This window comes from Melopsittacus undulatus, chromosome 9 (genome assembly GCF_012275295.1).
Source record: "Melopsittacus undulatus isolate bMelUnd1 chromosome 9, bMelUnd1.mat.Z, whole genome shotgun sequence".
NCBI lineage: Eukaryota > Metazoa > Chordata > Aves > Psittaciformes > Psittaculidae > Melopsittacus > Melopsittacus undulatus.
The window spans coordinates 19,040,910-19,067,990 of NC_047535.1; the positions used below are offsets into that span (position 1 = coordinate 19,040,910).

General features: G+C 38.3%; 1 protein-coding gene across 1 annotated transcript; it reads right to left on the minus strand.

Moving 5' to 3' along the window:
* Nucleotides 1–219: 219 nt before the first annotated feature.
* Nucleotides 220–25,046, minus strand: TEX9 (testis expressed 9). Its single transcript, XM_031046138.2, has 12 exons — nt 25,002–25,046; nt 24,822–24,913; nt 23,857–23,920; nt 22,226–22,293; nt 18,833–18,881; nt 17,711–17,796; nt 15,996–16,174; nt 12,560–12,642; nt 10,206–10,379; nt 5,855–5,989; nt 5,242–5,376; nt 220–398 (listed from the first exon to the last, which is right to left on the minus strand). The coding sequence occupies exons 1-12, from the start codon at nt 25,044–25,046 to the stop codon at nt 321–323; spliced, it is 1,188 nt and encodes a 395-aa protein (XP_030901998.2). The 3' UTR covers nt 220–320.
* Between the last annotated feature and the right edge of the window lie 2,035 nt (nt 25,047–27,081).

Below are 27,081 nucleotides of genomic sequence, written 5' to 3' on the forward strand. Positions count from 1 at the left end.
GGACAGAATATTACCTTAGGTAAGGTACAGTTTAAAATGCTAAAACAGAGCAAACTGATAACAAAGTTCACATATTGGAATATTCCTTGTGCAGTCTGTGGTTTTCCACTCATTACAGAATGGAGAGGTTTGTATTTCATGTGATAATACATCACAAGCTTTCAGGCTTACAGGAATTAAACAATTTAAACATAAGCAAAATCAACAAAGTCAATTCACTGGGATATACAGATAGTAGCAATTAACAAGCATTCCTATATGGAGCCAAAATACCATACCATCCAATTTGTATTTCAAACAGAAGTTGTATTTTTATGGAATTAGTGATTTCCCCACTCAAGAGCTTTCATGAATTCCTCTTCAGTAAAAGAAAGCATCTTAGTAGCTTCAATGTGCATCTTAAAAGGAAAAAAAGAAAATAGGAGCAGAAGGTAAAACAGTGTGAGTGACCGATACAAAATCCTGCCTAACAGCTGAAAGGGGCCTCAAATTAGTCATTCCTTTTGGTTTTGTACTATGGTTTGAGTGGATGTGCCCCTGTTCCAGCTAAAGCTGCTACTAATACTTTTCCTGCAAAAATTTGTAGTGTAGGGATAATGCGATAAATTTGATGCTAAACCTTGCACCTGCAGCTCTAGTAAAACAGGACCAACAGCCTTTCCTAGTTCCTTATAGTGCTTTACAAATACCTCTTTTTTCTAGTGAGGCATTGGAGAGGCCTGAAAATCTGCCAGCTCCTGTGATCTCTGAAGAATACATGTAAGAAAACTGGTTATATGCTCCTTCAAGCTGATTGATACACAGCTGCACTTTAAAACTATTACAAATCAAATGCATCACTAAGATTCAGCGTGCTAGTGCTTCTAATATGCATGACTGAATGTTAACTGAGGATTTTAACAAAATACCACCATTAAAAATTAGCCATCAACATAAAACAAAGAGTAACTGTACTGCACCTTAACAGGAAATACCTGGAACTGACCACTGGTGGCTCTGTTGCCACATATCACACCATACACCTGTGGTCCATTATGCACCCCCCTCCTACATGTACATATAGAATCATAGAATCATAGAACAGTTAGGGTTGGAAAGGACCTTAAGATCATCTAGTTTCACCCCCCCTGCCATGGGCAGGGACACCTCACCCTAAACCATATCACCCAAGGCTTCATCCAACCTGGTCTTGAACACTGCCAGGGATGGAGCATTCACTACCTCCCTGGGCAACCCATTCCAGTACCTCACTACCCTAACAGTAAAGAATTTCTTCCTTATATCCAGTCTAAACCTCTGCTGTTTAAGTTTCAACCCGTTACCCCTGGTCCTATCACTACAGTCCCTAATGAATAGTCCATCCTCAGCATCCCTGTAGGCCCCCTTCAAATACTGGAAGGCTGCTATGAGGTCTCCATGCAGCCTTCTCTTCTCCAGGCTGAACAGCCCCAACTTTCTCAGCCTGTCTTCATATGGGAGGTGCTCCAGTCCCCTGATCATCCTCGTGGCATCCTCTGGATTTGTTCCAACAGTTCCATGTCCTTTTTATGTTGAGGACACCAGAACTGCACACAATACTCCAAGGGAGGTCTCACAAGGGCAGAGTAGAGGGGCAGGATCACCTCCTTCGACCTGCTGGTCATGCTCCTCTTGATGCAGCCCAGGATACGGTTGGCTTTCTGGGCTGTGAGTGCACACTGCTGGCTCATGTTCATTTTCTCATTGACCAACACCCCCAAGTCCTTCTCCGCAGGGCTGCACTGAATTTCCTTTTTGCCCAACCTGTAGCTGTGCCTGGGATTGCTCCGACCCAGGTGTAGGACCTTGCACTTGGCATAGTTAAACTTCATGAGGTTGGCATCAGCCCACCTCACAAGTGTGTCAAGGTCCCTCTGAATGGCATTCCTTCCCTCTAGCGTATCAACTGAACCACACAGCTTGGTGTCCTCAGCAAACTGGCTGAGGGCACACTCAATCCCACTGTCCATGTCACTGACAAAGATGTTGAACAAGATCGGTCCCAACACTGATCCCTGAGGGACACCACTCATTACTGGTCTCCAATGTACATGTTTAAAAATCATTCAGTAGTCTGATTTTTATTTCTACTGCACAGAATATACCACATGAAAAGCAGACTGAAAAGAACAAACAGAACTTTTAAACTCAGAACAAATCTATTTCCTGTTCAAATAATGCAATTGGTTGGAGAAATGTTGCCAAGATCATTGTTGTTTGATGAGAAAAGAAGTCCTAAACAGGCAGTGTATTTGCACAGAACTGCCAGTTAAAAAGGCAACAGTCAGGAAGCCCTGACAGCTCCCTGGGCTCCATTCAGCTGATGTCACAGCAGAGGCCATACATCCTCAGCACCACACCACTGCATCAGCTCTTAACCTAGGAAAGTGTCCCAGCTAAATAGTTTTTACTGCAAATTTTAATAAAATGGTTATGTTTTGAAGAACAGGAAACAATTCATGTCTCCAGCCCATTATGTTGGGTTTTGGGTTTTTTTTTGACATACATAGTCTAATATATAGACCTGTTGTCAGTTCAAAAGGACTGTTCCCATGGGCAGTATAATATACTCCAGCTCTGTAAAGCTCAGACTAACTTCCCTTAACCCTTTTTAAAACCAACACTTCCTATTAAATTCTCAAGACAAGCAGAGAGTGGTCTGCAGAGACCACCTGGAGCACCCACAGCTCCCTGCTGCCAGCTGCTGCTCATCCTACTGCTGCTACTTAACACCTTCTGAGGATTTTTCCCTCTAGCCCTTCTTCTTACCCTCACCTTTAGGCTTGCTGTATCTGCCACGTGCATCTGAATCTGCCACACGAACACTGCACAAAAGGCCCAAATCAGGTTTTCCTCATTAATTCAACAAAAGGCTTGTGTGAAGCAGATTAGAAGTCGTCTAGGTAGTTACAGAGGTAGAGCACACGGGAGCTTCAGCAGCTCCTCCCCTGTGCTTACTGCCAGGTACAGGAAGCAGAGTTAGCACCATTCTCTTTCAGGTTCTTCAGTCACTGCCTGGTCTGAAAGAGCAACATCCTTCTGTGGGTAAATGACAATTTTTGTAAGGAAAGGTAAGTGGCTTCCTCTACTTTCTGCAGTTCTGATACAGTAAATTTTTAAAAAATACATTTAATGGAGTTTTGTGGTGTTGATCTGAGACTCTGGTTTTGGTTCAGGGTCAAAAAATTCTGCCTCTTTGACACCCATTTCACTGAATTCATGTTCTGTAGAATAATGTGCTACCTCACAGACAGAGTAGATTTTGAGGGAATTCTCAAAATAAACGCAAAGAGCTAGAAGGGCTGGCCAAAAGCCAAGCTAGCACAATTTTTGTTAGATGAATCCCCAAGATCTCCTCTGCATCCTATTACTGCCAGAAAAGTTCCACCAGAAAGCAGGAGCAGCTCCAGTTTCTTTTGTTCCAGTTACTTCCCCTCCCTCATTCTGTGTTGGAGAGGAGTTCCAGCTTCAAGGGTGTATTTCCATATTGCAGTTCCCATTCTTAGGGTAAGTATGTGTATTTTGTTCCTTGAAGCTGCTACTTCATACAGAACTATTCCTCCTTGGTGGGGGATCAACAATTTCCAGAGTGTTTACAGAATGTCTGGTGATCACTGCAGTGCTCAAAGGGTAAATAAAATGGTATTTTATCGCAGGTATTTTATCGCAGAGGCTGGGCCTTCTAAGGTGCTTCTGCTCAACAAGTCACCAGACATTGCTGTATTAACTCTCCAGCTGCTTTGTTTTGAGAGTGCAGAAAGGAGAGCAGTTAACTCCACCCCAAAATGAATCTTATATTCAACAGAGTAAGCAATTAGCAGTGAACCACTTTGTGGTGTTCAGATCTTGTGCAGTCAGTTGTGAAGCCTCTAACTCTGCATGTCTCTTGTTCAGCCTCAGAGGGAAGAGCTGAGAAATGACAGCATACAATCCCAAGTATTGGGTAAGTGAAAGGTGTGATGGAACTAGTAAGGCCTAAGTGCATCAGTAAGTGGAAAACTTATTTGGGCAACATGTATAGTATGCATTCCCCTCAGTTTAATTTTCTTTCATGTTAACTCATAGGTTCTTTCAATTCATATCATCAAAGCACATTTGAACGATCTATGCTGAAAATGTATTTGAGAAATACAAGGTATTTACCCACTCTGTAGTGTCCCAGGTTTCTCTTTCCAAGTAAAACACCCCTCCTTTTTGGGACATCAGTATGGCTTTACTGATGCGATAGTAAAGACCTCTTTAGCTATATTCTATCTGAAGTATTAGTCTACTTTTTGCTGAAACACCTTTTCTATGAAAGCCGTATCACTGATTGTTCAGCATGAATTGTCAGCAAGTATTTTATTGCCTATCTTCTTTCTAATTGTAGCTTCAGCTGCTAAAGAAACTGAAAGGCAGTAACCCCTGCCCTCTTACGCTCTGAGGAGCAGGATGGAGTGAGATATGAATGTAGACTCAAATGCCTTTCAAAATAAGGCTAGCTGCAAGTCAGGGTGCACAGGAACAGCCATGCAGCTATGCAGATATTGCTACATCTGTGATTCAAAGTATGCATGATATTCCAGGAACTGCAAAAGGAGATCAACTCCCCTCGTCCAGTCTAGTAAATTCACACCTGGGATATAAGTACTCTCTACTCTCACCTTTTTCTTTTTTGTCTGACACACAAGGAGATCTGCACCTGGGCAGAGTTGTACATGTACAGAATGCCTCAGAATATAAATAAACAGTGTTGACAGAGAAGGACACACTTTGAGGACCCAGGAAGAATGTAGGTCTAAAATGTAACGGCTCACTCCTGAGAGGGCACACTGTTACAGCTGCTGCTATGACAAGTAATATGCTTGTGAGGGGAACTAAAAAGAAAATCTCAGGTCGCTAAAATGGATTCTACTGACACAGCAGCAAAGGGAGCTGCTGGCATTACCTGAACAGTGTTTGTTCTGGGACAAAGAGATACTCTCAGTGCTAAAGTTTGTCAGTAGTAATCTTTCACCATGACAGGCTAGGCTTCAAGTTAGGAATGGGATCAATTCAAAAGGAGACCAGCCTCTGCTATAAAGCAAAATGCTAGCAATATGCACTAAAAAAAGTGAGGCTGCTGCTGCCTCGCATCGAAACCTCCCAGTTTTGGGACTCCAGTTTACAGCCCTAACCTTACCTAACAACAGACACATTTAGCTAGAGACTGTTAACTGAAGTAGAACAATACCTGATCCTTACCTTTTGTCTCTTTAAGATATCAATTAACTTTAACTGCTTTTTAAAACCGGTCATTAGCTCTTCTTTTTGCTTCTGCAGTTTCTTTTTCTCTGCTTTTAATTCTTCAATTATTTTGAGTTCTTGGTTAGTTGCATCCTACCATGAGAAGGAAAGGAGAAATGTATAGTCAGTGGAAGTGGTGCTTTAACCAATAAAACTTGGCATTACATCACGAAATGACAAACAGTAGCCACACATGACATTCCTGAAAAGAAATAGGATAAATCAAAATATTTCCACATCAAAACTTAAAAACCCGAAATCTCCAAGATAAAGCTGTGGTTTGCCTGTGTGTATGTATCAGGTGTGTGTGGGCACTTCTCCTTTCTTCTGAGCACATCTAATTTTCACACAAACAGGGAAAATTAGAAAGGTGGTAACCTTATTCTGGACATTTCTTCCTCCTGCATAGGTCGCAGTAGTGTCTGAGATAACTCATCAAGCCCTTTTGGTGACTTGCTCTAATTCAAGACTGTAAGAGATATGATGCTCCCAAAGCTGCTTGAGCCATTTATTTCTTTTTACCATTACTGACTGATTACAGATCAAAACGTGTTTTCCTAAACCACTGTACCTTGTTACTTTGCTTCAGTTTACTCAGCTCTGCTTTATACTTTTCTGCTTCTTCAAGGGCCCTGTTTAAGCGAACCTCTGTTGCACTCTGACTGCTTGTGGCCTGCTTTTGTACACGCTTTAGATTCTCCAATTCCTATTTAAGAAGGAAGGTATCAAAACAAACATGAATAATGTTATTTTACTGAATCCCATACAGACATCACATTTACAGCACGGCTCACCCTTAAAAACTGAAGAGCCTGTGGGCTTCTTTGGCCTGCAGATAGAATCTGTCTCAAAGACAATTAACTGCACCAACAAAATATCCCCTTTGAAATCTTGAAAAGATATCTTTATAATCTTTGTTTTAAAGTTCTCTCAAAACAGTTGTGGAGCTGATCACGTAAGACTACAGGATTGACTGGAAAACCTGTATGTTCAGTCAGAAAAATAAACATCAGTATGTGCCCTCTGTGGCACTCTGGAAGGGTGGCTGGTATCCCCAGCTGCTCCCTCCTACATGTTCCTTTAACCTCTTTTCCCCAAAGATCACTGTGTGCCATAAAGTTAAAACAGCCTCCTGAAGGTGGCTAAGGGTAGGAACTATTTCATCTAGCAGAAAATAGCTCATCAAGTGATTATGGCAACAATCAGAACAGTTCTCTCTTGTCTCTGATGATAGTATTTCATAGTGATGTATGTGGGGAAATGAGAAAAAGAGACCAAGCTGAGGAACAGAATAATGAGATTAAAGATCAGGGAATATAGATAAAAGACAAGGTAGAAGAAATAAACAATTCTGGCAGAAAGAGAACACCTTGTCATTTGTGAAAAAGAAACAAGACTTTTTAAAGTCTATCAAATTATTAGTAATGGGCACAGAAAGATTCTTTTAAGTAAATCAAGGTAGAGAGCGGGCTTGTTGTTAACCTCAGACTGCCTTATTTCTGAGTAACTGTTACATTTTCTCCATTTCACACCACCTCTTGTAGTGGTTACTTATGATTTCCACATTACTTATCCAAGAAATACATCCTAATGGACAATTGTATGCAGTAAAGTCACCTCGGTAAAATTATGAGGTATTTATGAGTCACCTCAGTAAACTTAGGAGGGAACAGGTATTTTTAGGAAGCTCAGTTTTGTCCAAAATGGATGAAGAAAACAAAAGAGTAAGATACATCTCACTGACCCTTCAAAATCCTGTTGGTGAATATGCCTCCTCTAAGAGTGCACAAAACCAGATGTTGCTTCAAGGTTTTTATTTTGTTGCTAACCTGTCCATCTGACTGATTACAAACCACATGGGAAAGAGCCCGGCAAGTAGAGCAGAAGAGCCCCCCACCTGAGCACCTGCATCATCAGGGAATGCAAATCCATTTGCTGGAGACTGACCCAAAGAAAACAAGCTGCACAGCCTGCAAACCAATATGTCTTGTATCAAGATGATGAAGCTGTAAAGAGTCAACTAAACCTTTTGTGCTGTGTATTCTGCATTAATATGAAAAGCTTTGATATGCAGCCTTCTAAGCATTTAATGACCAAAACCACAGTCTCCATGCAATGCAAATTACGTATCAGCTAATCATATAATTTAGTGAAAGAATTCTAATCATTCTTTTAGGGCCTTTTTATATTTACTGTCATACATAATACCTTATCAAGGATTTTTTTTTTCACAAGTCATCTAGTGAGGATGGTTTTAATCTTAAAAATGCTTGAAATAAGTATTTAACTTTGTAAGTTGGCAAGGTTTCTGCCAGTTCTTCAATACTTGAAGTAAAAGCTGGATTAATTTTCTCATATAATGTTTCTCTAAGGGGGGGGTGGGAGCACATTACTGTGTTTTAAAACTGCATCCCTTTTCCATCCCTGGATTGTCTCCCCTCTTCTGGCATGGCTAAAGCACTTATATATCAGTAGGGATTGTGATACCAGAGAGCTTATCCACAAGTAACCTGCCCAGCAGGCTTGCTTTTCTCCCAGTAGCAAGCATATACAGCACTTCTATCTTTAGAAAGCTCAGCAACACCTGTCCACCCCCAAAAACATTTGAGAGGTGATGTTTGCTTAATGTCAAGCTCTTTTCAAGGCAAATTATAAAACCCCTGCATGAAGCCTTAAAAGGAGTAAGAGAACAACCTTAGTGTTTCCCTGATCTTTAGCTAACACTATAGCAGATTGTACTAACAAGTGAGAGAGAACACAGAGGAAAGAATGTTCTTGTAGACAGGCAGTGAAAAAAGACAGAAAAGGTGATGTCATTTATTAGATCAATGAGATGGGGAAAAAGAAGATGCAGGAAAGAAGAGGGTGGAAGATTTGTGCAGCATCAGCACTCAACTGCTGCTTGAGGTGGGTGTTCCAGCAGAAATATTCAGAGTCCAGTCGCCAGAAGAACGAGAATTAAAAATAAACTCATTACCATGTTTTAGGTAAATTGTGAAAACCAGGTGAGAATCTGTGCAGAGGCACATGAAAGAAAAAGTAGCTGGGGGATTAATGAAATTGAAGAAATTGTGGGAAATCTACGTGTGGGAAAGCACGTAGCACAATCAGAGTCTTCTATCATTTATGTTGCAGCAGAAATCACAACAAAAGCAATAAAAGCCAAAAACTCAGAGATTATATTTGTGCTATCTCAACTATGCTTTCTCCATGTGAGTTTTGAGTTCACAGGCACAGCAGTACAAATTCAGGCCCATGTTCACAGGAAATAATCTTTACACATATGTCTAGAATTAATCTACAGCTACATTAATTATATGGTATTGATTAATACTTCCTAACTAAAGAATAGAACAGTTTTCAGATTGCCAAGTCCACAGGATATCTAAGCAGTTTCTGCAAAATTATTTTTAAATGCATGGGTTTGGTAGATATTTTTTTATATCAGAAAAAAAAGAGTAAAATAATTTCTGAATTAGCAGAGAACCATTCATTACATACACTTTCCTTTTTATGCCTTATTAGTATTTAAACAGGTACCACTATTTGGCATGATCGTGCCTGATCGTGCCTGAGAAATTCTAGAAAACAAAATCTACTAGGAACAACTGAAGCAACTGAGGATGGTAAATGTAGAGCAAAGTGACCGTATTTTGGATATAGCAGCTGTACAGCAGAAGTGAATAAACTTTTCATCACAACAGACATCCAAATACTGGGATAAACTTTCTAACTGTGGCTGTGCATAAGAACCAACATAGACTGTCTAAGGAAATGATGGAAAATTACCATCACAGAAGGCTTTAAGTATAGGCTAAACTTATTTCCAGGAGGGTTTGGATATCATCTGTCCTGTCTTGGTTTAAGAAAATGGCCTAAATGACCTTGTAAATCTTTTAGTCCTATTTACTGTGAGTTGATGAACAGTATGAGTACTTCTGTTGAATATTTTTTTGCTGACAGAATCAATCATCAGGGTACTTATTTGAGGGAACTTAAAACCTCCAAGAATCTGCACAAAAGAACACACAAACTTTAAACATTTTAGTTTAAAAATGCTAGAACTACAAAACTTAGATTGTAAGTTACAATGCTAGAACTACAAAGCTTAAGATGAAAGCATGCCTATAGAAATGTGTAATATGATTTAATGGCAGTATAATGAGACTGTATCAGGCCGAGTTGTGTTCTGTTTTCCCCATTTTTTAAGAGAAATGTTCTCCTGGTTATACTACATGTGCAACACAATACTATATGTATCACATGGTTTTGAAGTCAACTTCTCCCACCCTGAGTAATTAAACCACATGCTGCTCTTAGATAAAGTTCCAAACAAGCAAAGCTGCGTATGCAGCCATCTGCTACAACTAGGCACCTATACAATTTTGCATACGTGGCCTACAGCAGGAGACAGGTTAATTTTGATTATTTAATTTTCAAGACCAAAGACACATCTTTTCCTCTACCTGCTGAAACACTAATGTAAAGCCACAGGTGAATTTTTGGTTTGTTTTTTTAAAGTTCACTAGGTTCTGCAGTCGACAATAAAGCTCTTATTACCAGAAGTCATTTTTGACCATTATAATTAAAGCCAGAAAAATAAAATATCCCTGTATTTTCCAAGATTCCTCTGTGAATTTGACAGTGGTTGTTTTTTGTCTCTTGCGGGTCTTTTACACAAAAACTTAATTATTTTAAAATACAGAAATATATGATGGTGGAAGCAGAAGAAAAGCAATTTGTAAAATACATTATTTCCTCCTTTCAAAAAGTGATTAGACTATTTAAATTACAACTTCTAAAACTACTATCAGAGATTGAAACACTAATGGGATCAGTGGAAACCCATCTATCAAGCTAGGGAAATGTAATGCAGTACTTTTCCCTTTCTGTGAGACAAATGAGACTAACATCTGCAATACCTTTTCTAGCACAGTGACTTCTTGTTGTAACCCTTGACTTTTTCTGCTTGCTTCTTGTGACAAGGCTTTGTATTTCTCACTCTGAGAACATAGCACACTGATGGTTTGTTGCAGTTGGGCAATTTTTCCTTCAGTTTCTTTAAGCCGAGACTTTAAATTCTGATTTTCGTCATCCTGTTTGACAGTAATTAACAGAAAGAAATCCCAACTTGATTATTGCAAGGAAGGAGCAGGATAATGCAATAGTAACATTTTGTAAATAAAAGACTGTAAATATACACGTACTGTACACATGGAAATCACTAGTTTAAAAATTGTTATTTTTAAACTTTCAGATCCTTCATGATGGACTTCACAACAATTTCAAAGAGAAAAAGGAACTATGAGAAACTAAGAAAACAAAACACAGATCTACTAGGACAACAATTAAAAGGATGGGAATGCTTTCCTCATTTATTTTTCTGCAGGCTTTTACTTCGAAGTGTCTTATAGCAGTATGTAAAACATTTAATTTCTCCTAGTTCAAAGGTTTTGAGAACTATGAAAATGCTACAGAATAGTGTGAATAACAGAGGCATGCAGACATTTTGTGACACTTTTGTGAGAATAGCTAAATGCACTCATTAGAAAAAAGAACAGAGTATAACTACTGATAAATCAATCCATTATGTTTTAGGAGATTATCTGGTTTTGAATTAAAAGCAAGCTAATGATCTAGGATCCATCAAGTATTCAAATTCAAGATTCTCTTAACATCAAGTAAATCCCATATTAGATTCATGACCTTACTGGCAATTACATCCCACATTAGGCATTATAATTTCAATGCATTTTTATTTTCTAACCTTTTAAACATGGTAAGTGAATATAAATGTTGAGTTATTTCAGAGATACATTATGCCCTTCATTCCTTTAAGAAAAAGAAATCAAGGCAAACACAGAAATGGGATTTCCATGAAAACAGATCTTCCTCTCCTGTATTCCCAGCAACTAGGAATACATGCTTCTCACCTGAGAAATATATGTGCTTTACTCTAAGTTTCATGTGCCCACATTCACCTCAGAAGTTCCTAGTTCTTTAGACTTAAAACAGATTTACTGCTTCCTTAGAACAACTGGACTGTGAATTGGAACAAAACCAGAATCTAACTCAAGGCTTTGTGTATCTGAAATTTTTGTGACCTTCTGAATGTAATTAAGATATTTTCAGACCAGAGAAACTAGAACCCAAGACTATATGTTTAGATACAGAGCACTATGGGATGAGGACAAGAATAAGTACTGGGTCATCTTCTGTCACCTACTATAGTAACAGAATTCTGTGGTATTTTTTGCATGAAATTATGAAGTTCAATAGCTACTGACAAATTATATTTGATTAGAAAATGAATGTCTTCAAAATCTAATAATGATGTTCTCCCAATCACAGCATGAAAGTACTGAGATGCAGATAAAGTACAGATATAAAATATCAAAAACTAATTCCTTCCAAATATTTTCTCCAGGCACTTATCCTTCTCCTTAACTCTAAACTAAAAGCTTGAGAGAAAAAAATATAGGTGGTTTGCCATATGTTCTGAATGCCATCATCACTTTTGGACCTGAGGAATAGGTGCAGAAAAGCATTCTGAAGTTGAGAGACTACAACTAAGAATGATCTAACAGTGGAAAATGGAAAGTTAGTTCAAAAATCTTCCTTAATTACAAATACATGAAAAAGAGGTGATCCCTCTGGCAGGCACACACAAACTATTTAAGGTTTTACAGTTCAAGAGATGTTTAAGCATTACCTAAAAACATGTTGCTAGACCGTGCAGATCATAAAACTCACCTGTAGTACACTCTAGCACTAAAATAACAGTGTAGCTTAACAATGCCTTAACTTCAGCCTGATCTGCCCAAATATATAATTCCAAATACAATTCTCTGCATCAAGTACAATCTGAAGAATGAAGAAACACAAATTTCTCTTTTGATTACAGTATTTCACTTGAACTGGATCACAGATCAGCTCCAGGCACCACTCTTCTCTGTGTACCAAAATTCTTATTTGACTGCTAGCTTATCCTTCTTTTTCTGAGGCTCTGCTAATGCTCTCCATCCCAGCAGTGACGGCTAAGGCACTCTGCAACACCAGTGCTCCTACAGCTGGGGCATATCTTCGTTCCCAGGGGTTCTTTCCTGCCTGCAAGCTTTCACCCCACGATCATACAGAGAAATTACTATCCTTAATTCTAAATTCTTAGGAAATCTAGAAAAAACAACTTATCTCTTAATACTTAAAAAGGAAGGGCTGAGGGACTTCCATTGTGATTGTGTTAAAGGGGAACTTACTCCATTTCTACAGCACTCACCTTTTTCCTGCATACACGTACTATACTAGCCAGCTCTTCTTGTGTAACACGTAACTTTGCCTTAAGAAATCTTACTTGAGCTTCTGTGAACATAAAAAGTTACATTTAATATCCACAAGTACTCATTATTCAATGCAGTAAAGAAGCAAGACCGATACAAGAACTCACTTTCATCATCTTGTTTTTTAAAAACACACTACACTGGTTTTAATTATTAAGAGAAAAATAACTCGGATTCCTAAATAAATATTTCAGGTTTCTCACTATTAGGCAAAACTTTGTATAGATTTTTCTTCTAATGACTGAACTCGGTATCTTTAAAATATAAAAGATTCATAATTCAAAATTGAAACTTTTGGCATACTATACTATACATTACAGCATTCCTTGAGATTGACATCAAGAAAACTATATTGTAGGGTATATCTACACTGCAAACAATCTGTACTTACAATTTATGTAGTTACACCCAAAGTAGTTTTGAACTGTTCACAAGGAATTAAATGCAGAATGCAAAACCTTCCTAACAGGTAAACACCCCTCCCACAGAGTAAACTATGCTTTTTTTAAAGTACACTATTCAATTAATAGTCTAAAATTAATTTAATCAGATGTTTTTTCCAAATGAAGTACTTTATTGCTCTTGGACAGCTAAGAAATGTACTACTGTCATGATAAAACCAGCTGTGTGCGAACAATTATGTTCTTTTATCCTGTATTCCCCACCTTTTCCTCAGATCACTCACATGGAACTCCCCCTGAACTTGCACAGGCATAAAGCATGGAAACATTATGAGGCTCAAGTTGAGCAAATAAGAATAACCATTATTCACCGTAGGTACAAGGGGAAAAGCATAAAGTGGAGAATGATTATCAGGAGCTGCATGGAAGGGATGGATGGTTGCATGTGTTCACTTGTTGGAATAGGAATTCTTTTAATTTCACCCACAATCCATTAACTGCCCATTGCAGATTAAGTTGCAACGCTGCAGAGCCCAATTATAAGTAGGATTTAGAAAAACACCACCAAAAAAACAAGATATAGACCAACTTTTTTCCTCCTGTTACATCCTTGCTAGTTTCTAGTAACAAGCAGCTGTCTTGAGATGGAGACTATATTGAAGCCACCAAGTTAATATTTTTTCATGTACTTCTACACTATTGCTTGATTTTCTTCATAATAAAACATATTGTAGCTTGGCATTCACAATATCCTGTGTCAATAAGTTGGCTAATTTAATTGCACATTGTGCAAAAGAAAAACACTTTGTATAGCTTGCTTTAAATCCAATTTAATGTGGCATTTACTAGTGTTTGCATTACAAAAAGACAGTTTTCCCCTTCCCATTACTGTTTTCATTATGGAATTTTTTATACTGCCTTAATTTGGTTTGTTTTCAAACTGAAGATTCAAATTCATGTTCTTCCATGCTTTTAACTGTTACTATACATTCCTTTCTAGTCCTAGATCCTGGTTTTGAGATGGGCTATGCAAATCTGTGTGTCATACTCAAGATGGGGTAGTATCAATTATAGAACAGCATAATACTAACAGCACAATATTTTGATTCCTGTTATCTTCTGACGGATTTCTAACAATCATTTTGCCTTTTCCACCATTAAGCATTAAGTTTATGCTTTTGGAGATGTCTTAATTGGTAATAACTAAATAAAGTCCAGCTCAGAAGTAGGTGTAACTGGAGGTGGTTTCTCAGCATTACTTTGCACTCTTTAATGCTGAATATAAACCTGCATTCCATCACCTCACTCGGTGCTGAGATTCCTCTACAACACTTCAATGTCAGTTTTAACTAGCCTAAGTTGTTGTTTCATATGCAAATTTACCAGCTATATTCTTTTTTTCCAGATTATTTTTCTTTATATTGAGCAATGTAAGCTCCATGCAGAGCACTCCATGGCTACACCACTACCTGCAAAACATGGTTGTTTCTTTTTGCAATTTTGTTTCCTCTTTTACTCAGTCCACAGACAACATCTCTTCCATTTTAGATAGCTCTGTGTCATTAAGAGCACTTACTACTAAGCCTTGTTGAAAACCCAAGAGTGCAACTAGGACCAGATCAGCTTTTGGAGGTGGCTATGATGCAAAACTAGTTTGAATTCTCACAATAGATAAAGGTAATTAAACAACTAGTTTCCTAATGGGTTGCTTTTAATCACCTGATGGTCTTAGTTCATAAAGTAACCAGCAGTTTAGAGAATGGTAGGCAGGAAAGGGGTATCTGAGAGATTTTAATGTTCTGATTGAATGAATCGTTGTCTTGAATTCCTAAGGTAATCTGAAGATTAACACGAAGTGTGACAACAGAGTCAGGTATTTTGTTCGTATGTGTGTGGCTACAGTAGATAAAAACAGAGCTTCATGTTCAGCCTTCTATGTGTCTGTGTGCGTCTATCACTTCTTCTTACCGCAGCATTGAGTTATAATCCACAAAAATGGGCCCTGAGAAAAATGATGTGTAAAAATCCTGTGTTGGCAGAAAAACAGCTGCACTGTGACAACCTCTGATCATGAAATAAAGATATGGAACCTAAGTCCAAGATGAGCACTGCAAGAAGCTGAGGGAAAGGACACTGCTATCGAACCTTATCAGCCATTGGCCTAAAAACTATCACAGGCACATAAGCCCAAGGAATCATTTTACCGAGAGATTCCAACTAAGGAATCAGCCTGCTCTGTTACAAGGGCCTATTTAGTTTTCTACCTTTACTTCAAGCTCTTGGATTAGAAGAGGATTTTTGGGGCATTTTGTACTACTGCAGTGAATCTCTGACTTCATGCTTACTTTAGCATTGTAAGAAACTATATAAACTTACTTTTATTACATCTGAGCCAAAAAGACAGATGTGCATCATTCCTTTAGCTTCACTGGCAAATACTGCAACCCCCTTTCCTATTCTATTTCTAGGACAAACATAAACACACCATGTGGAGTGGGAAAGTAGCTGGAGGATTCAGATTCAAGCACTGTAGCTGAACCATTACTTCATTTAAGCCACTTTCTAAGATCCACAGCACTGATCTGAGGAAAGGCTTTTTCCTCTAAGGTCAGAATCTGTAAAGAACAGGAGTTAATCTATTTGGAAATAGAAGCTTAGCATCACATATTTTTATTCCCGCAGTGAAATGAATCAAATGTCAGACACAAATTTGACATATGTAACCACCCAAATATCTTCCTACAAAGGTAAAAATCAAGATAAAAATTCACTTTTACCCATGATTATTCATATGTGATCTGATCTTTCTCTAGGATTACACAAAGAAGAAAAACCTTCCTGTTCTGCCTTTAACTAAAGTTCATTAGAACTTTCCCTGCAATTCCTGTATAAACTCTTTTTTTTCTGCAGGAGAACCCATTTCTAACAGTGAGGAAGGAAGAATAAAACTACTTAACCACAGCAGGAAACCTACCTGCTCCAATTTCATTTCCAGCACTTTGAATAGTATCATCATCTACACAATCTGGTAAGACTCCTTTCTCTAGTTTTTCCTCAATTTTGCTTATTGTTTCTGCTAAAGAAAAATCCGTGCAATCCCCCAGTGCTGCAACAGCATCAACACTTTGTACTTCCAGGTTTCTTGCTTTTGAACTAAAAAAAAAGCAGATCTTGGATTTTAAATGTATAATAATAATTTTAATATCTACAAAAATATAGTGTATTTGCTATTTTTAAGAGTACACAAAGTTATTTACCTAATGCAACTTCATTGCTTGCATTCATATGAAAGGCACATTGATCGCAATTTCTCACTTTCTTTGTGTAAGATTTCTTTATGTAAGATTCCCTTACTGTATTCCACATAAACAATTACAGGGTTTTACATATTATAATGTGGAGGGCAGAAAAGCCAGTACCATTTTCTACTGAGAAGATTCTGGCATGATCTTCTCATCCTACAACTTCATAACTAAGAGTAAAAGTAGGAAACAGGAATGTCAACTTGCCTTTAGCTAATGTCCTTTACCTTAATTCTGCTGTTTCTCCCTACCTCCCATGTTAACTTTGAGGACTCTGTCCATTCTAGCTATACTCCTACCTTACCACAACTTCTGTATCATTATGCCTGGCCTAGGAAACTTCATTGATCATGGAAGCAGCATACCAAAGTTTTCATAAAATCAAAACACAATGTTGTGTGATGCAACGGCTACACAGGGTATCTCCTCATCTTTCTTTTATAAAAAGATAAAGTACCCACAGGATCTGAAGCTTCTAAATTCTTATTCCAGTATATCCTTATCCCAGTGCAGCTGCCAATCTCCTAGCTGCTAACTTTCTCCCACAACTTTGGATTCACCCTGCATCTGCACAATTCCATCTCTAAATCTCTTGAAGTGGTGCTAGTGTGACAGTCTCCCCTGAACTGCCCAAGAGAGGTCCAGAGGGTCCACAAGTGACTTACGGGTCCATGAGTGACTTACAGGTCCTGAAAGACAACCTCATCCTGTGTTAATTGCATGTTCTGTCTCTTTGCAGCCAATTTTCATCCTGGTTTTGGTATTTGTCCATATTCTGTGGCAATTTTAATTTGCTCCCAGGATTTTATGCATTTCTCTACTTTTTTCTTTTGTCCAGATCTCCATTTCTTGCTTTTACAACCTTGAATTTGCTTTTGACAGAGCTGAAGCTTTTCAGCTTGGAACTCCTGAAAGCTGTAGCACTATTACTGCTTCTGTCCTGTCCTGTGAGCCCAAGACTCACCAAAATAAAAGAGACACTCAAGAGCCTTATTTCCCATCACAAGTCTGATCACAAATCAGTCTGCACCAGCTAAGTGTGCTCTCTGAGGTTGATTCAGATTATGTAATTCCCACATGTATGCTCCTTAGGCATCCTTTCACTTGAAGAGTTAAAAGAGTTTAACTGTCAGCCTTGAGAATGCTTGAGCAGAAAGCAACAGTTGGAATATTAATCACACATGTTCCCTAATAATTTTTTGTATGCTTTCTGCAAGCAAACAGAGGTAGCTACATGGTGGAGCTGACTGAGCAGGACCAAAAGTTTGATACATTTATTTACACAAGTATATATCAATATAAAACCATACATGAATGAAAATAACCTGATAGACAAAAATAGCAACTGAAATATTTTATTACAAACAAAAAGAAGTGTATAATATACCTTGAAGTTGCTCTTTTCCCGTTACTTCCAGAGTATGGTCTGTTCTGAGCCATCAGCATAGAAGCACATTTCTTCTTGTTTGTTGGCTACAATTTGTTTCAGAAAGTAGTGATTTTTTTTTTATTAGTTACAAATTACTTTTTTTTTCCTTTTTTTTTTCTAGTGTCTTCTGGGTTATTTTTGTTTGTTTTCTTCATCTATTTAGACTCAAGGATACTTTTCAAACTTTCAGAAGAACAATTTTTCAGTTTTATTTGCACTCATCTTCATCTTGCTACTTCTATGACTATAGGCCCAAATGATAATACAGCCAACGGTCATTTGTTTGTGAGAGGTTTTGCACACATACTCATAATAAATTCAGGCATAAGCAAGGCTCTTGGCCATCAAGATATTGACTACTTAACTGTCACAAGAGTGCATTTCTTTCAGGACTTCATACTGTCGTGCCTTCAAAGCTATGCTATTTTTATGCATTTTTATTTTCATCTTACAAATACCCTGTAAAAGGAAGATCTAACAACATTTTTGTTACTTTCACCCAAACAAATATTCTTCCAAAATTAAGGGATTTTTTATTGTATCCTCATAAATGAGGACAATATTTTGGAAGTTTTAGCTCACCTCCTAAAAGATTCAATACAACTGTGATTAGAGACCATTGAGTTTGCTGCTATTCTCAGGCTCCTTTTTCCATTCTATTTCCCTTCCTGTACTCAGTTATTTTGACTACTGGTTTATTTTGACTACTTGTTTATTATTACACCTAAAAGACACTAGCACTGCCTTTAGTATTATACTGGTGGGGGAATAAAGAGGAGAAAGAAAAAAATTTATTATGTTCTAATACTTCGCCCTTAATTTGATGCTCCCAACACTGAATAATTCTGTGAATGCTTTACAGAAGAGGAAACTCAGAACACAAAAATGAAATGTAAGTCCACTTAACCACCAGTGTCACTGAGAAAGCCTGGTAACACAGTTCCTGTACCACTGTTTTGAGCATCATTTCCTTTTGGCTTCCTACCCATTTAAGTCCTCAGTGTAGAACAGTCTCAAAACCAAAATATGTGAAAATCATACCAGAAGACAAATTAACCAGGATAGTTTTAACTCTGATACCTTAATGTGTGAATGTGTAAGAGAACAAACTTGAGGACAGAGTGGATCTCTGCAGAAAAAAAAAAAAAATAAAAATTAACTGAACATGTATAACAAAATAAACATTTTACAATAAATATTTACACTCCCCTGCCAGAATTAGGAGAATAACATTTTATATATCTAGAATAAATATAGCTAAGGTACTTCAACCATAAATTCTGTCTCATTCTCTGCCCTTCCATTCTACCTTATTTGCTATCTAAACCACCTGGTGAGTCTAGAATACCTAATACAGCAGTTTACTTAGGTACCACAATCTGAATCTTTTACAGTTCAGGTGACTGCTGCTTATCTGCTTATTAGGCTGAAAACCATGCTGCTTAGTAACTGAACTTCAGGTTAAATGACTATTTTTTTAAATCTGCTGGAAAAAAAGCAGAAATTTTTAGCATACTGTGTGCTATCCAAGTCCAGTTTCTTGTCATATATGTCACTTTTTTGCTTTCAGAATCAATTATGGGCATTTGTGCTATTGCACTAAAAGGCTACCTTTTTACTACCCTTTGTAATTTTTTACTTCAATTAAAATGCTGGCTTATAAAAGATTTGGAATAAAATTTAAATTTAAGCACATCAAGTCACCTCATTTTTTTTTTCCCCAGCTGATTTGAGCAAATGTTTAGATATTGCCTTTAAAAATTTCACAGACATCCATTCATCAACAAGAATTATCTGCATAAAGCTCCACATTTTATTAGAAACCCCAAACAAACAAACAAAACCAACCCCCAAAAATCCTAACAAAACCCCCAGCCAACCAGCAACAAGAAGAACAAAAACACAACTGGAGAAATCATCTGTGTGTGGCTGGCAACAGACTTCAAGAATAGGATGATTAGTTTTCGTCTATTTACCCTATTTTCCTCATGCTTCCTTCCTATTGGCTAACATTAGGAGCATGCAGAAGGTGAGGATTTGCTGCCATAGAAATAGCAGTTTTATGTTATTCTGAAAAATATGAAAATACAATGCTCTCTGTACTCAAGAAAACAATAATGTTCTTTCCATCAATAGACTAATCTGTTCCTACTATAGCTGTTGTCTCAGGGCCTTCTTTAAAAAACAGAAACAAAATAAACCCTCATTGTTCACTAAATTCCTCAAACTTGTTTAACCTTAATGATTTATTTCCACTTCCCCACACATGACAACCCATTTTTAAAACCTCATAACATAGTTCTATAGTTGTGTCATAAGTGAAAATGGATGTGTAAATCCTGAAAAGGTATATAAATAAGTAGCTAGAGTATTGTGGCAACACTGAAACAGAAGCTAATGTTTAACCATTCCATCTCTGCATGTAAACAGGAGATGCATGTGCATGAGCAAACCCTTTGTGTTTGCTAATCCTATTCAAAGCCTCTAGCATGCTTGTCCATGCGCACAGTTCCCACCGCCATGAGCCTGGCAATGCTCTGAGGAGTGAAAGTGTAAACAAAAGCTGATGTCAGTGTGGTGTCACTGGAGCTGCTTTGTCTCTATATAATTCAAGTTTCTCTGAAAAAAATGATGCAATAAAACCTCCAGAACCAGTTATTTTAAAATATACACCGATTTTGAGTGACTTATATTTGTTGCTCTTTTTTCACTGTGCTTAATGATTATTTTTTTCTTTAAACCTGTCTTTTTTTCCCCTTGTACTACATCTTTCTTTGCTTCAGTTTCTCCCCTTCTTTTCAGTTGCTTTAATGTTCATTCTCTGTAATGAAATCAATGGAAATTTCAAATGGATGTTTCAAAAATCTCTGAAATGTTTCCTTTAGATTTATGGTCTATCTGCTTGCACAATTTTGGAAAAAATAAATGGTCTAAATTAAATATTAAATACTTGGAACTAATCTAATTGAATGGCCTCAATGTTCACTCATGGATAATCAGTGTGCCTAATTCCTAGCACACATTTCTATTTTTTTCAGTACGGTATAGGATTTAAATTCTTCTGACACATAAAGATCTGCCAGCACACAGACTGTGGTTGTTTTAGGATCTTTTAATTTATGAAGGTAATTGGTAGATCAGCCGCTTCTCTGATGTGCAAATTGCCAATATTTGTTTTTAATTCTTCCAGCACTCCCATTTATTTCAAATGCAAACCGTCAAAGCTATTAACCCCCTTTGTGGGACTGAAGCTTCCAATCACATTACCTCATAAACCAGCCCTATAACTTAACTCCAGTTTGAAGTTCTTAAAAATCTTCTGCTGTTCAAAATCCATCAAACAGAACATAAAACTAAAGCAAGATCCAGAATTTGTTTGCAAAGCATGATGATACTGATAACACATGGAGGTTTTTTTTTTCCCTCTACAACTGACAAATTTAGCTTTTAAATAGCTCAGTAATAATTTTAACTACAGCAGCAAACTTCTGATGGTATAGCCAAGCTTCTAACACAGACTTGCTTTCTACCACAGTCACACTTTTCATGTACTGAAAAACCCTTTCATGTCCATAGAGAAACCCTCACTTTTTGGTTTCACTTTTGCTCTGCACAAAAGTAATTATTTCATCATCTCTAGCAGACTTTCATACATGCTATTTTATGTTTCCCAACTGCTTTACTTTTGAAACACTATGTAGTCTTGCCCAGTACCTCTGTTATCTAGTAGCATCAGAAACTTAGGAACCTACCAGATCAGATCCTTGATAAACTGTTTATTAGTCTATCTTAAATTTACCCACTCCCTGTGCTGTAAGTATACAAACTCTTGAACAACTAAGCAAATAATAATGCCCCTGACCAGCTAAGTAAATACACCTATGTATCCACTCCAGCGCTAACAGGTTTTAACAGGCCAAAACACATAGCTGTTCATATGTTCATTCAGGCCAAAGCTGCCGGAGTACTGAGGTGTAATGATATCCAAGTTCCAGAGTGTGACAGCTGAGTGGTTGTCTGCCTTGGGTTTCTCTCTGTTGTTGGGGTGGGGGTGGATTTTTTTTGTTTGTATGGGTTTTTTCATCAAACACTTTCTATCCCAGGAATATTTAGGCCAAGTTTAATATGAACCAGTATCTATTTAATCGCTTTGTCAGATTAACTGGTTAAAAACCACCTACTGCTGTCTAGTGTTTCGTACTGCAAATAAACCTTGCTTTTATACAGCTATTAGTACTACTTAGCATCCTAGGTATAACATGTCATGAAAATGAAGACATTTTTGAAATAACAAGAAATAATATTTTCTTAGCATCAATTGTTTCAAATAATAGGAAAAAAAGGAGACTCCACCAATCCAGTATGCTGCAAAGACAGATTCAAAGGGAGCATGACCAAGGGTGCAAGGCAGGGTGTACAGGATCACTGTAAATATTCCCCAGGAATTATATGCAGCAGTTGCAAAGCACATACCTCTGTTTGTCTTCTTCAGATGACTCAGTCTGTACTAACACTGGTCTAGACAGTATCTCCTGGCCTTTCTTTATTTAAAAAAGAAAAAAAAGGTCAATTTTGGGGGAATATAATCCATTGAAGATTAATTACATGTTTGTAAATCTTAGATCACAACAACCGTCCACTACAGAAAAAAGTGGAAACTATAGCCTAGTGTGTAAAAGAACTTCTAAACATAGGAAAAGATGTGGAAAAATTAAAATGCCATTCCTGTACCCCATCATGTATTCCAGCTCCACAACATGCAATTGCCTTTTGCTTGTAAAACTTTGCTCAGTTTAACATCATCTGAGATGCTGTTACCCTGCTTCCTTGTTCTCTGAAATACAGGAAGTAGCAAACGCACAGCAGGTAGAACAATTTTTCAATTTTCCATATTGTATAAGCCTTAGAAATAAATGTTTATTCTTGCAATATGACTATAATTGGACACTGATATTGCTGTATGTACTTTAGAGAACAATTCAGTCTGAATGTTCAGATAGCTTCTATGCTGCTAAATTACAAACACAATGCATAATCCAGAACAAAATGCAGTTGTCCTGTTTTGTGTTTTGTTTTTTGGGGAGGGTATTTCGTTTGGGGCCTTTTTGTTTCATTTTCAACTTACAGTATTTTTCTCTTGTTGTTAAATGTATAGCTGTGCAATCTGGCAGTGCCATGTGGTATACTAAGTGTCCTAAGAATATTTATCTTCTGCTGTATTTGGAGAAGGAAAAACAAACAAAAAAGTGGTTTTGTTGTTGCTGGTTTTTAAAGGAAAGAGACTAGATGCTATTTTAACCACTTCATCTGCTTCTGTTCCAATGTCAGGCAGTTAGTCTCAGCTTGTCACAGCTCAAGAGAAGACTATGTTTTCACAGGACATAAAAATGAAGTTTCAGCAGTAGGAAAAGTGCATACAAGTATAGCTTTCCTTAAGACTTAGTAATTTGCTTTTTAAGCTTTATTTATTTGAGTGCATTTACAATGAATATATCTAATATATAGAACACCTTCTCCAAACTGTTTTGGGCATAAACCATACCTCCCCCATACCTTTGTTCTAATTTGTCCAAATTTCCCATAAAACCTTGACTCTATCTGATATACAGCCACACCAGTGTTAAAAGATAATACAGACAAAGATGGGATTTTTTTCTGTTTTAAGAAAGTTTTCTTCTTACTAACCATTTTTTTTCTATTTATGCTGCTCATTCTTTGTATTTCTTTCAGCTTGACCAATGTAGATCCTATTTCATTAGAGTGTTGTTGCAACAGTATCTGGTTTTCAGATACCTGGGGTTTTGTTTGTTTGTATTTAAGACATAAAACCAGATACTTTTCCTAAACAGCTAATTTTTCTTTTTTACACAGCTTTATGTATGTACCCGCACAAATGCTGTATGCATCTGTGTGGATACTGATCTACCTGATGGAACTATACGAAAATCGGTTTTGGGTGTTCTTAGTAGAAGTTTATAATCTTGGAGGCAAAAAAACCCCAAACGCTTTTAGTTGTCATGGTCTAAATAATTTCTTTTGAAACTGGATCCTGTGTATGTGTGAATCAAGGCTGAATCATGTAACAGTCTGCATAATCTACCCACCATTACTTCTTCAGCCTGATGCACCCGTTTTTCTGTTTTCGCTTCTAATTCTGCATTCAGTTGCCTGAAAAGAGTAAGAAAGTTCGTCACTGAGGCTTCAAAAGATTTAAAATAAGTAAGTGTAAGCATGAGGGTACCACCACCTGGACTAAGTGAAATTTTACAAACTCCTACAAACAAACACCAAAATATACTTGAGGGTATTAACAAAATTATGTTTCAACGATTTCCTGTGTTTCTGTCAAATCAATGGTCATAAATCACTTATACCCATTAAATAGTAAGGTTTAGACTACAGTTCTGAGAGGTAGAGTTTTGGCCATGTCATTGCTTAATACACATTTTACAGCTTCGTTTCTTCCATGCTTTCTGTTTTCAACAGTCTTTAAGTATACTCAGCAGCAGAGGTTGGGACAGGAATCATGTACAACTACATTTCTTGAGCACATAATTAAGATGCTTCACTATACATATGTACAGGTTAAAGTAAGCTTGTGTTCTTGCATGCTTCACAGCCTTTCATGCAGTAGGAGTCACTGACGTTGAGACATGGCCCTTTGTGCATCCTGAGAACAGGTAACAGCGCTTTTAGATCACTTTCACTGCATTTGTCACACACTTTAGAGCATTTAAGCGGTTTTTGAACAGACTTAAGCACTTATACGTTCATAACTTAAAAGTAATGTCAGTGTTTTAAATGGAGGTGTCTAGTGTCCAATGCTGTGGGATCGAAGCGCGGCCCAGCACAGTGCACAGCCCACCCTAAGGCGCCTGTGTGAGGTGGCGGGCAGCAGGGAGGCTGCACCGCGGGGGGCACAATTAAATATTGTCGTGGTACTCTCCGCTTCGGGGAAGCTAGCTGAGGGGTTCGGGTACAGGGGGTTAAGTGTAAACCCCGCTAGGACAGGGTGCAGGACGCGGCTGAGGTGACAGGGCCGGGCCGCTGCCCCCGGCCTCCTGCTTACTTGTACTCCTGCTCCCTAGGCAGCAGGTCGCCGCTCAGCACGCCAGTCCCCGTAGCAGCGGGCGGCATGGGGCCACCGGGCGGTCTCCGCACCTGCAGGGAGGACGCGTTAATGCGCGGAGCGGGCACGGCCCGGCCACACTGCCCAGCTCATCTGCCGGTGCCCGCCCCGCCGCCTTACCCCGAGCAGGCCCGCGCCCCACCGGACCCCGTCGTCCATCGCCATTTTGTTCTCGCGGATGCTGCCGTGTGGCGTCTCCTTCGCCAGGGCAACCGGCAGCGGCCGGGTGTGGTGGCTCGCTCGGTCCCTCCTCCGATCCCCCGTTGCCGCGGCCGTTGCTCCTGGCCAGGCCTCCTCCGGCGCTGTCGGGTTCGGGGCAGGGACGGATAGCCACGCTTCATCCCTTGCTGGCAGGCGGTGGGAAGCTGAAAAGCTGCATCCCCCTTTCCTTCACAGGGCTTGGTGCCAGGGTGACCCCACGGCGGGAGCCCTGTGACAGCCATTGCAGTCCGGGGGACGGGCTCGGGCATGGGCATGGGCCCCTGAGCAGAGTCCCGGGGTCAGCTGGCTCCTGGCATGGTGCTGGGCTGCTGTGGGTTCAGGTGAGGGGATGTGATGAGGTCTGAGGGGGCATTACACTTACTGTTGTAATAAACATGTATTACAACTTTTCAGTTAGATCCTTTTGGCCTGGCTACATATTGTCTCACCAACATGGCTGCAGTGTGTGAAACTTTTGCTTTTGCAGCATTATGACAATGGTTCTACCCTATTTACTACTATTTAATGCTGTGGTCTCCGTGTTTTCTGGTGCCAGTTTGATTGTTGTCTGTTTTTCGCCTTTGGCATGCTTTTGAATGTCTCCATTATTTTTGCCCCTCACCCCTGCACTGTTTGATTTTTGCTGTGTTTCTCCTTCATCTGTCGCTTTCCCGCTCACCTCAGTCACTCCAGTTTCCATTCCCAAGTTTCTAACAGATGCTGCCCCTCCATGCAACAGCAGCCCTGCCATCCTGTGCCTGTATAGGTACCTAGGTATCTACATAGCAAGAATGATATGGTTCTATACCCTGAGTTCCATAAACTGTATATGAGTTTAATGAAGAGATTTGCACTTGAAAAATCAGAAGGGCTTAGCTGACTATAAGGTCTGTGTGTAGTTGAAGGATTTCTGCAGAAGTATTAGCTGGAAAACAGAAGAAATGCTTGGAGGAGGTTAACTTTGAGCACTGAGACATGCAGTGTAATGGGATAAGTAGAGGTGAAATGAAAGACAGTACAATTGTGGTTAGTGGAAGGAAAAAATAGAAATACCAATATAGAAAATGAAAGTGCTTAATAGTAACATTGACAAGAAGGTATGGACACAAAGGAGGAGAAGAATGAGCCTATGAAAAAAGTTACAGAGATTTTGAAAAAATTGTCAACCAAGAAGTCAGTCCATTATAATTGTTTTTTAGGTTTTTTTTACTAACAAGAATAGCAAGAGGTTAATAGCTGCCTTTCAGAAAGAAGATACACAGAATTTAACTCCATCATTTATGCTTTTGATTTAAAGAAACAAGAAAGGGCAAGGTTAACAGTAGAAACCAAACCTCCAAAGGGAGAAAGACAGATTTTGTTAAGAAATAAGTTGCAGATTCCATAAGAAATTAAAACATCGTAACCAAAGCAAGGTTTTAGAAGCCTCTCCAGTGAGGTTTAGTGAGGTTCTGGAGAATTTTAAGAGAAACAGAAGAGCCAAGGAAGGAAAACAAGGTTGGCAGCATGAAGACTCGAAGGAGAAACATGCTCTTTCTACACAGCAAATGGGATTTTTCAAAAGAAAAGTACTATATCTTTTCGTAAAACTAAAATATCATCTTAGTAATATTCAATATTTAAAGTTCTTGTCCAATATAGCTGCAAGATCATAACACCTTAAAAATGCCAAAGGATTAGCTGAAGACCTCTGTTAGTTAGATACGAAGGCAACAAAATCACTGGTTGAGATTAGAGAGATTAGAGCCATGGTTTTCAAGCCAGCTTCTATCTAAGTCTTAATGAACAAAAGAAGGGTTATTTATTATACCATAAATTGTCGGATATGTTAACAAAACAGCAATACAAGGGGATTGTTTAGAGCCCTCTGGGAATAATAATTGCAGATTTGAACAATTTTTCTAAGTTTCACAATGTGATTTATTTAATAGGATTTATTTTATTGAAATATCAACCGGATTTAGAATTAAACAACCTATATTTGAAATAATATGAAAAG